This window comes from Branchiostoma belcheri, unplaced genomic scaffold (assembly GCF_001625305.1).
Source record: "Branchiostoma belcheri isolate BF01 breed outbred unplaced genomic scaffold, Haploidv18h27 scaffold14, whole genome shotgun sequence".
Classification (NCBI taxonomy): domain Eukaryota; kingdom Metazoa; phylum Chordata; class Leptocardii; order Amphioxiformes; family Branchiostomatidae; genus Branchiostoma; species Branchiostoma belcheri.
Genome location: NW_017802824.1, coordinates 3,074,681 through 3,086,786, shown reverse-complemented (window position 1 = coordinate 3,086,786; position 12,106 = coordinate 3,074,681). Strand labels below are relative to the sequence as shown.

General features: G+C 42.1%; 1 protein-coding gene across 1 annotated transcript in view; it reads right to left on the bottom strand.

The window, feature by feature from the left end:
- Positions 1-10,347, bottom strand: part of LOC109464546 (hemicentin-1-like) — a 33,392-nt gene extending 23,045 nt beyond the window's left edge. Inside the window, exon 1 of the mRNA XM_019761549.1 lies at positions 10,293-10,347. Within this exon, the coding sequence (XP_019617108.1) occupies positions 10,293-10,347 (55 nt within the window). The remainder of the gene's footprint in view (positions 1-10,292) is intronic.
- Positions 10,348-12,106: the final 1,759 nt, after the last annotated feature.

Genomic DNA, 12,106 nt, shown 5'->3' with positions numbered 1-12,106 from the left:
GGGGACCCCCCTTCCCGCTCCCGGGGCTTCGCTGCCCGGCTCCCGAGAAATCGCTTCCCCCGCTCCCGGGACACATTTCGATGTTTTAGGAACACGTTTCATTCATAAAAAAAAAGTAATACATGTTTATACTTCATTCATCGTTTTATTGGTATAAACAGGATCGCCATTTACAGACTGACAAAAATAACGCTCTATGTATAGTGTATACACGTTATGCACTATGCTAACACTATACAATAATGTAACCTGGTACTTTACAAAAATGTGTAGCCGAAACATAGAAACAATAGCTTTTTCCCGAACTAGCCTTCCAGGGACTAGACTTTTAAAATCGTTGGACCCGGTGTAAACTCAGAAATTACTAGTAATTAACAGATTTCTCTAACTTTAAAAAGTAAACTAACATCACATCTCATCACAGTCACCTCCAAATAGAAGTCCATTTTAGCAAAAAATGTCAAAAAGTAACTAATACTGACATATCATCAGGTTAAAAGAGGAAAATAGCCCTCATATCATGAAAGTGAATGGCGCCTACACAAACAGTCAAAAGACTAAATTTTCAATAAACAAAGAAGGCCTCAAACAAAGTTCTTCAAAATACATGTACGTGTAGCAAAAACATAATGGCAGACCTAACATGACGTTAAATGAGGCTTGGCAGAAAACAATATCACGTCATTACAAAAAAAGATCATTTGCTCAGAAATTAATTACATGAACACGTATTCAATTTACAATGTCGTTAAAGACAAGCTGTCGGTTTCGTAAAGTTTGCGTTGTCGCCTCTACAAAATGAGGCTTAGTTGTAGATTTCAGGCCAGGAGGTATGCCCCCCCACCTTGCTTCAGGGGACCATAGCGAAATGTTTTCATCCTGGAAGGACAAACTGCCCCATGTCTGTCTGCGGGATGGCGTGGTGTTGGTGTCGGTTGTGATCGCAGTCAGGCCGGAGCGGCGTGCTGGGCGCGGGGTGTAATCTCCAAGCAGATCATACGGTGGCAAGGCAGTATCCATTGGCCAGAGGAGTGTCCATTAGCCACCGAAGATCTGCCTGCACTCGCACAGGGAGGAGCACTTCCTTTCAAAAATGGTGTTGCTGCCCCTCCTTGTGCCCCTATTAACAGCAATTGAAAAACTGGCCACGCTAAGGTTTTTACAAGCACCCCGGGCGGGAGTGCAGCGGGGCCGGCGGGTCGTCGGAGCCTGCCGGGCGCTTTAACACAGCACCCTCGCCTTTAGATCTGAGCCTGTCATGTGCAGTCTGCCTGTTTGCCTCCAGCCTGGCCTGCAGGACATGGAAAAACGAAAATCTAAGTCAAAAGTCGAAGGCATTTTTGAATTTCATTTGAAGTTACGTGTACATGTACTAGAAGTTTTGTAAACAAGCCTGGCAAAGATGCGGACGTCTGTATGGACACATTTCGAGAAGTCATTTATCATTTTTAACGAATGTTTTTAACGTCAGACAGCAACAATTTTGTCCAGATGAAAAGGCTCCATTCATCAAGCATCAACGTCTACTTGTTTCTTTTCATTGTAATCATGGGAACAATACAAACACAACATTTCCCTCGGTAATGAAAACAATTCAAATTGTCAAGAGCCTTGTCGGCTTTCGTATGCAAAGATATAAATTTGCATAGACTCACCCTCTTCTGTGTGACTGCAGCCGCTTTTCTTTCTTTCTTTTCTGAGTTCTCCGACAGCCTGGCGATAAAGTTTCTTCAAATCGTCTCAAGTATCCCAAATCCGCGCCTGAAAAAAGTACATATGTTCTGAGCAACATACAAAGTATATCGATGTACTTCTAAGTAGAAATAATAAACTATGTTATTAATCAGTAAAAAAATAGTGTACACTTTTTGCCAAAATAAATATTTCTGCCGTAGGCACAACTTAGCCAAGGTTTTTAAACAACATGTTTAAGATATATGTAACGATAGTGCCGTATATATAATAGTTTCCTTGTTTTAGCTTACCCTTCCGCCTGTCGGTTTGCTGGTTCGTTGCGGTGTTGTCCTTTCAATGTAGTAGAGTCATTTCTTCCGTTGCGAAAACGAAGTAACAGAACGGAATGTTTGACGCCATTTTAGTTCAGGAACATACTAGTAATCTTTGCAAGCCGAGACAAACGTGTTTTGAAAAAGCAGACCGTCGTTGTGACAAAGCAAGATTCAAACGACCCACCAAAACAAAGCATCGCGTCTCTTATTGGCTGGTCCCGGCGAGAGCGAGGTAGGATTGGTCGTCAGTCATATAATCACGTGATCGCGTTCAATACTACAACCATCTTGTTTTTATATTATAGGTTTTAAGTTAAATCGCCTGTGCAGTCTGAACACTTGGATGATAGGATGTTTCTGATTGTGTGAATGTATTTATTTCAAGGCAGACAAATGATGTTCATAATTCTAATTCGTCATGATTACATGGCTTTATTCGTTCTAGAATTACACAACTTGTCGCTCACTAAGTGAAATAAAACCGCACTTCAACTCCAACATAACCTTACTCTTTGTAAATGTATCCAAAATCCACAATTAATGTCATGAGGGTTGACTTGTTTTGCTGGATTTCAGTATTTTACCAGGCGTGGGGACGCTGTGAGTTCTCCCTTTGTTTACACAAAGGCTATTCACATAAACGGACGCCATGTCAGACACATCGCAATACACATCGACCGAACTACAATGTAAAGCTTGCATATTATTACCCATACATGTACCTAAAAATCATAACAAACTGATCAGGTCATGTTAGTTCAAACCCCTTTAGTCAAGCGTTTCATTACATCATGGTAATGAACCTCACGGATAAACTATTATTTCCAAAATAAAAAATTCAGATTTAGACCGGAGTGTAGATTTAGGTCATTTTGACCGAGTAGGTCATATAACCCCAGCGTCGGGGCGCCCTACGCTCAAATGTGCTTTGTCGTATGGACGACATCACGATAAATCAAGCCAAGGACGCATAGGTTCAAATGTTGTATTAACAATCCTTGATCATTCTATATCTAATTTGCTTAGATTAAAGTGCTGGCAACTTTGGTTCAAGTAATTATCACCTGAAACATGAATACACGTAGTACCTAATTATCCCTTATTGTTAGCCGCTCCCCAACACACGCCAAGTGTGCGGGGCGTAAATTTCCGTGCACGTGCACGGCGAGCACGAATCCGGGAGTGTAAGAAAATATCCGGGGCCGTACACGCGGAGCCCGGAAATCCATGGACGCGACCAGGACACGGCGAATTTCACGGGCGTGTGCGGGACTGGAAACTCTTGGAAACGTGGTTTTTCATACAGTGTGGTTTTAACAACGTCTGTGAGGAATATAAAAGGGACGACAAAAAGCTCACGATCTCGGCCTAACATGTATCAGCTGTTATGAAATCCTGTTTTTTTTTCATATCTCGTGAGTATTATTTGATAGAAATTGATACACGACTTGGGTATTAAAAGCATCTAATGCGATTTCAGAGCAGCAAATACTGGAAATATTCTGAACAATGCTATCTTTGTGATATTGACATATACTGCCTCACATTAGCACATTTCAATCAGTATTTCATACTTTGGGCATTTAAAACTGCCGAAACAAGCCCCAAGATGAGTCCTTTATTTTCTGGGTGATACCCTAAAAATCAGCCCAGGGCCCTTCCAGCAACCATTTTCCGTCAGAATTTTGGGTATTTTTGCTCCATGAGGGTTAGTATACATTGGAATAGTGTTGTTTCAACGACACTATGTAGATAAATGACTAGAATATTGATGTTGAAAAATAGGGTTTCCACGCCCTAAAAACTGCATTATATGCCTATAACGTATTACATAATTAACATCCAAAGCTTTGACTTGCTTTCCTCGTTGTTTCCGATACAACTCGGGCGATAGAAGTACAAAAAACATATGGTAGCAACGTCTGAGGAATATAAAGGGGACCAAAAAAAGCTCACAATCTCGGTGTTAACATGTATCAGCAGTTATGAAATACTGTTTCTGTCGGCATCTCTCGTGAGCATTATTTGATAGAAATTGATACACGACTTGGGTATTAACGTATTAGTTCAGTATCCAAAGTTTTGACTGACTTTCCTAGTTGTTTCCGATACAACTCGGGCGATAGAAGTACATAAAATATGGTAGCAACGTCTGAGTAATATAAAAGAGACGAAAAAAGCTCACAATCTCGGTGTTAACATGTATCAGCAGTTATGAAATACTGTTTCTGTCGGTATTTCTCGTGAGCATTATTTGACAGAAATTGATACACGACTTGGGTATTAACGTATTAGTTCAACTTCCAAAGCTTTGACTGGCTTTCCTCGTTGTTTCCGATACAACTCGTGCGATAGAAGTACAAAAAACACATGGTAGCAACGTCTGAGGAATATAAAAGGGACAAAAAAAGCTTACAATCTCTGTGTTAACATGTATCAGCAGTTATGAAATACTGTTTCACTCGGTATTTCTCGTGAGCATTATTTGATAGAAACTGATACACGACTTGGGTATTAAAGTATTACTTCAACATCCGCCTTCTGGCTTAGCGTGTGACAAAGATAGAAACTCGTCAAAAGCAGTCGTAACACTTCGTAACAGTGTTAGTTTGTGTATGGAGTATTTAAGCTTGAAAACACCATAGTGTTCTGATGGAAAAACAGTGTTTGTGTACGTGTATTGAGTCTTCAAGTCTTCAAACACCTTTGTGTTTGATAGAAAAAAGCTTCAACTAGAGATTCAAACTAGATCACAACATTCTAGGAACAAGTGTGAATCATGTATGTATCTGTGCATGCCTCTAAGATATATATATACATCATTCACAACACATAAGTGCTATCAGTTAGACTCTTTGAATATATCTTAGTTTACAGGGTATGCCTGAAAAGCAGTGCGTATAGCACTAAGTGTGTCCACCCTGTCTAAATAAAACAGAAATAAATCCATATATTGCAGAAATGTCATGCGGTTTTTCCCAGTCAATGTTCGGTGCCTTTTGGGCATACGGTCCCTATCACTTCGTGTCTGTAGTGCGAATGCATCTTTATTTTCTAGGCTTACACAAACCATATAAAATTTGAGCCCGTCTGCACTATAGATGAAGGATATGTCTGTACATGGAAGAGTGTCTACATCAGATATAAAACTACATCACCTGCAAGGCTAGCAGACCACGGCGTGACCAAACTCGTTGCTCGGTAACACCCCACTGGCATAATGATACATACACTCATGTTCTTCGCTTCAAAAGTTTCTCCACACTTCAACTTCATTTGACAGATATTCGCGCTGGCATGTAAAGCCCATGCGGGACACGAGGTAATGAATAGCTGGTACCAGAAATAATTGCAACGATGTCAGGATAAGGCGCGGGCATACATTCTGACGGTTGCTTTTAGGCACGCTTAGTTGATAAAGTGGATATTGAATGTTTCAGTTTAATGAAGTTTTGCCCAAGATCTCATCACTGTGTACCACTATTTGGTGCACGATTGTCTTCGCAGTGCCACTAGTACTAAGCCTCGTAGCTGTTATTGTGAGATGGGAATCTCTTAGTTTCATTTAAGTGCTCGTTTGGAGCATGCCTTTACGCTACAAGCACCAAGATACCATTACATTGAACAGCTTTACTGTGATGATATGGCACTTTGATTTTCCCCTAGTGCTGCCGTTTTCTTGGAAAATGGCAATTTTGGTACCCCTTTCAGGCTCTCTCAGACATTACAACTACGTGCATTTGAATCCAGATTCAGTTTCAGTTTATTTGTTTTACCAGTAATTACAGATCAGGCCATTTTGTCCTGCTTTTCAGATAATCCTGGATACACATAAAAATATATACAACAAATACACAGTTGATATCGTTGTTATTGCATTCAGAACACAATTTCTTTCAAACACTTTACTTACTAATGACGCTTTCAGTTGGTAAAGGTTGACTTTACCCACGGCTCTAGGGTGATCCTGGATCACTTCCAGTCTCTGCGCTTCGTGACGCAGATGACGTTCTAATACGCTTTACTGACGTGAGCCACATGCATCATACATCACAAGTAGTCATTAAGACTTGTAACTACTGCATTTCTACTGTTAAAGGCCTGACATAAAGGGCAACGCTCTGTCGAGTAATGAGCAAGTGCCGCAATTTGTGTACACAGGGAAATACCAGTCACTTTCAAGTCGTCCTTGGCAGTGTTCATCAAAGACATCACTTTACAGAAAAAAAGACAGGGTACAACGATTTCTGCACAACATCCTTTCTTTAAGCACTCTTTTTATATTCCAACATTTTATGACTAGACATGGTGACAGCACACTCAAGTTATATCAAGATAATACTCATTTTCAATTGAGTTAAGTGAGGAAATGCGTGTAAAGTGCCTTTCCCAAGGGCACAAGATCGATGGCATGTCAGGACTCGAACCCGGGACCTCTTGGTTCCAAATCAAGCATGCTGCCGCTACGCCACACAACCCCACTTTTTAAATCATACGTAAAGGTTTATTTTTACTCGTGTGTACATTTATTCAAGCTTTAAGATGTGCATTAAGAGGGGATTTTGTACGGTGAATTTTTGTTTACCCTGTCATCTTTTCTGTAAAGCGATGTCTTCGATTACCCGGGTGTACCTTTACGCAAGCTTAAAGGTGTTCTTAAATACATGATTTTACAAATGTAGTATCTGTTAGCTACTCGCGTACTTGACAACAAGCAGTTAAAAATATCACTCCGGAGTCTGAATACATCTCAGCGCAATCCCATTACAATAAAACGGTGCACACAAGGTCAGCTCTATGTTGTATACACCATACCGACGCTCTAGGGCTTTGCTCTAAGCACTGTGTGTAAAATATAGACGCTGTTGCAGGTCCCTTTGATGAGACACATCTGAAAGCCTTGGTTAGTCGTTCCAGCAATCTCCCTCAGTCTACAGTAGGAAGAAAGGCCGCACTTATCACGGGGCTCTATTCATTTGGGTCACACTTAAACGTCAGAGAGTACAAGAAGAAAAGTTCTCCTGAGAGTGGTAGATTGTTTGGAGTGCACCGTGGGTGCGATTTGGAGGGTTTAGGGAAATGGCGGTTTTATCAGTCACTTTGACGGTGCTTCTTTTGGGGTCCACGCGGCAATCGATGTGCCATTACCCCGGCGTGTGCGGTAATACACCGCCGCGGTTTCACGCCTGCCTGACGGTTTAATCGTTCCCCGCTGAGCCTCAGCTGGCGCGGACCCCCATAAACTTCCATTTTCTCCATCCACTTTTCAGGATAGCCAGGCCTAGGCGGTGGGAAATCTGATTTGGATTCACATTTTCCACCACAGCTGCGCGGCGCTCTACTTGTACCAAGGAAATTAAAAGCTCCTGACTTGTACTTCATATAGTGATAGAGTATATAGAGGCCAACCAGAGGAATTTGTCTGTTTTATACGGAAGAAAAACATTTCATTATGTACCGTAATTCTGTTAGCTCCCCCCCCCCCAACAGTGATAGCATAGGCATCAGATCAGCTTCTCTAACTAAAATAGATACTAAACTAGAAAGGTAACATTTGTCAGCAAATGCATAATGTTTACCTTCGCATATTGTCTGCTCTGTTAATTCTTACTCAAACACATTCATTTATATGGTGAGCAATGACAGGAGTCTAAATCCCTCCTGCTATAAAATTGCAACATGATGTCACCCAACACCAGTTACCATGGTGAGAGGCGTCTGGTTCAGGTCATTGACCTTATTTGTTTGGAGAAGAAGAGGAAGAAATTGAGCAAAAACAATATGTTTTCCTTCGGTAAACATAAAAAATCTAATAAAAACGCTACTTTAATAAAATACTTCTGACAAAAGAGTAGTCAAAAAACAAGAATGTAGAGTTGTGTTGGATAATCACGATTAAATAGCTGTGGTTGCTTGTAATCACTTACAGTGTGTAGTGCTACGTAATCAAAATAAGTTTTCTGCTTTCACAAATTGCATCTTCAACGGCTTACTTCGATTTTACGTACCCTGGGCATATCCGTAAGGCTCAGTGACGCACACGGACCTTCAGAAACCTGGCGCCCTCTGCTTCGACAAGGTGATGACATCACTTAGTCTCGGTAGACCTGCTTTTGAACTCGCACATCTCGGAGCCAAATGAACTGATCCAAGATAGTGGCGCGGCGAGCGGCCAGGAGGACGTTTAATCAACACCGACCATGACCCATGGCCTGTACTAAACCTGCATGTACTCTCACACACACATGCACAGGGGCTGGCTAATATTCAGGGTGCCAGAGTATACAGTGCAATTTTACGGAATACAATGCAATTTTACTGACTACAGTACAATCGTATTAGTATACAGTGCAATTTTACGGAATACAGTGCAATTTTACTAGTAAAATTTTACTAGTACTCAGTGCAATTTTACTAATGAAATTGCACTGTATAGTAATACGATTGCACTGTATTCCGTAAAACTGCACCGTAACACGTATGTTTCTTGTTCATACATGTTGTTTGTACCTACAATTAGCCCTCTGACATGTATTTTCAATAAATTTTCTTTATTAGCCGTTCTTTCCCACGGACACGTATCACGACTGCATTTGCCGGTGTGTTAGCAGTATATTCATCTCACCCGTCTTATTACTTTCATTACTGTAAGCATTCAAATCACCAGTCAGTGTAGCGTCATCAGTAAGCTGTTGTTGCTACCGTAAACCAAAAGACAAGACAAAGTCGCGGAAAGGCACCAACATTCCGGAAAAAGTGGTACAGTACTTTTGTCTTCCGCTCTCTTAAAAAAAGAAATCAAACCCAGTAGATTTAGGAGTTAACTACCCTATACGGTAGTTTCTTCTTATATATTTTTGTGTCTAATTATGAATTACTTAATTGTACTTGTATCAAATTCTCCTTTTGTAGTTGCAATACGCCCTTGAGAATGATATTCCAGTAAAAAAATCAACTCAATCTTTACATGCACGTATAGGGGTCGTAAAGCTGCGGAAAGGAGGAAGAAACGTCACCTGTACACTACAGATATTTAAGCGTGCTTCAATAACAGTTTCCGTGCCTTGAATATATTAAGCTTTGATAGGCACTGCACGTATCACAAGTTTTCCAAAAGTCCATTTTCGAAGGGCTCTTCCATCGTTTAAAAATATGATTGCTATACTATACTGCCATGGAATAAAACAGGGCTTTAGAAGGAAAACTCGTATCAAGCACGCATTTCTTTGTTTTATGTCTTACCTAATCCAACCTAACCAATACAAGTGTATTGCACTATTTTGTTACATCAGTGTGCAGGAATATAAATGCTGATACATTTTTCCTCTGCATAGATAAAAGCGAGTGCCTGTAAGAATGCTACAAGTGTGGAAGCATATTTTATGTCATTCGGCATTACCATTCATCTTGTGTATGTAATTCCATTGTTTTATGTCTTACCTGATCCAACCTAACTAATACAAGTGTATTGCACTATTTTGTTACAGCATCGTGTAGGAATATAAATGCTGATACATTTTTCTTTTGCACAGATAAAACTGGGTGAAGCATTTTGCTCGCAAGCAATCTACAGGTGTAGGAAGCATATTTTATGTCATTTGGCATTTACATTCATCTTGCATGTCCATGTTATTCCCGCTTGATCCTGGCACCTCGCCACGTATCTTAGGTACTTACCGGAATGGCTTCTCTATACAGGCTGAAATCCCTACCGGCTATGGACACCGCGCTAAACTGATGACCCTTCCGGACCCGTGGATTTCATGCTGCCAGCTCTCGGGATATGCAGTACGACAAATGTTTTCCCGTAAGGCCCCCATTTCACTTAGTGTCGCTCTCACGGCGCGCTCTCTGCGACCTGAAATTGGCCAGAGCGAGGAGAGAGCGCCATGAGAGCGCCGAGATCTCCATTTTTGTATCCAAATTAAGGTTGGGGTCGTTGTGCGCTCTCATGGCGCTCTCACGGCGCTCCCACGGCGCTCATCGTTGCATCGCTGTCCTCGGCGCTCTCACGGCGATGGTATAACGCGGTTGCTTGAAATCGCCGAGGTGACGGCGCTCATGGCGCTCTCATGGCGCTCTCATCGCGCTCTCATCGCGCTCTCATCACGCTCTCATCACGCTCTCATCGCGCTGTCATCACTCTCTCATCGCACTCTCATCGCGCTCTCATCGCGCTCTCACCGCGCTCTCATCACGCTCTCATCACGCTCTCATCACGCTCTCACCGCGCTCTCATCACGCTCTCACTGCGCTCTCACCGCGCTCTCATCACGCTCTCACCGCGCTCACATCGCGCTCTCATCACGCTCTCATCGCGCTCACATCGCGCTCTCATCGCGCTCTCGTCGCGCTCTCGTCGCGCTCTCGTGGCGCTCTCATCGCGCTCTCATCGCGCTCTCATCGCGCTCTCACCGCGCTCTCATCACGCTCTCATCGCGCTCTCATCGCGCTCTCGTCGCGCTCTCATCGCGCTGTCATCGCGCTCCCATCGCGCTCTCATCACGCTCTCTCCTCGCTCTGGCCAATTTCAGGTCGCAGAGAGAGCCCCGTGAGAGCGCCGTCTGAGTGGAGTAGGGGTATTATTAGTGGAGTGGGGATAAAGAGAGCACGATGGTTGTTCATAGGGACTCCAGGAAATTGCTCCAACACCATCAAAGCGCTACGTGACATGTTTTATAGCTATTCTGTTATAATAAAGTATAGCGACGATAACGTTGTGAAACATGCATGTGCTTTCTACGTTATTGAAGTCATAAGTACCACTATGTTTATGTTTCATATTTTCACATAAATTTACACCCTGTCGTCGGCAGAAAGAAATTTTATTGCTCTGCCCAAATTCATAACGATGATATGTTGCAATTCATTCTAATATTAAATGTTTTTATGCATAAAAATAAAGTTAAAACACTTCTACAATGATTCATAAATTTAAATTACTACTACTTTACTCGTGTCCTACCAAAAATACTAAAGGAGGGAGTGTTAAGACTCATAATAGTAAGATTTATATTTAACTACAAATTGTTGTTTGATTGCCCATGTTCAATTCTTAGATTAAGGACTTTCGTGTTTTTGTTCCTTGATTGTGTTTAATGGTGGCGCTGATATAAGTTTAACGTAACCAGAATGCGTCGTCATTTTGTCTTTATCTATTTAAATCTGTTTTAGTACATAAAAAAAGTTGCGACAGCCGATTGAAAGTTACGTTGAAAGTTTGGCTGCCGCACAACAATACACAATGATCTGTGCAGTTGTGTACTCAAAGTTCCACCAACCAAAGTACACACGCCCCACCAATCCTAACCTTATCTTTGATGTAAATTTAGCTGACGATCAATCCGGTGCCGACACGTGTAGACATCTCTTTGTGTTTGTCTAATAGCTTCTGTCCACAGTAACGTTCCACGAGCGGCTAGATTCAATCCTCAGAGCAGATTCCTTAATGCCTTTGACCCCTCCGACTCTTCACGTCTCAGTGCCTTGTCTTTGATAGCTTCCACCCGAGCAGGATGAGAAATGTTTCCTCTCCCCACACGCTCCATTACCTCTTTTCTGCCTGATTTACTTCTGCTACGACATGAAAAGTTAAGCCTTTTATCAAGTGGACGTCTAGTACATCTGCTGTTGGGGGATAAACTCCCCGAGGATGTGCTTTACATTGATTTGTACAAACTGCTGTACGGTATGGCCAAGAAAAGTCCATTACAGCGTCCTATCGCCGCGACCCGTAGCGGAAATGTTATCGTAAGCGGCGGTCTGACGACGACTTCTGACCCCTTGGCGTCTGTGCGTGCAGTAAAAGTGGAAGCAGTGGAATATCTTACGGCATTTTTACGTCCTGTAAGTGTCGTAAGTGGTCCTCACACTTGCATTTACTTGATTCTTATCATCGCCACCTCGTTGCGTCTTAGCGCAGATAATCAAATTACCGTGCTACACAAACTGTGAAATTGTTTCACTTCGGTATGGGCTGCGTTTTTACGGCCGAGAGAGGGTTTTATAGTCAGTGATCTGGAGATGCTCAACGCAATAAAATGTGTAATTTGTAGCTTTTTTATTGTCGGGAGACAGACGAGAGAGAAGCACTTCAC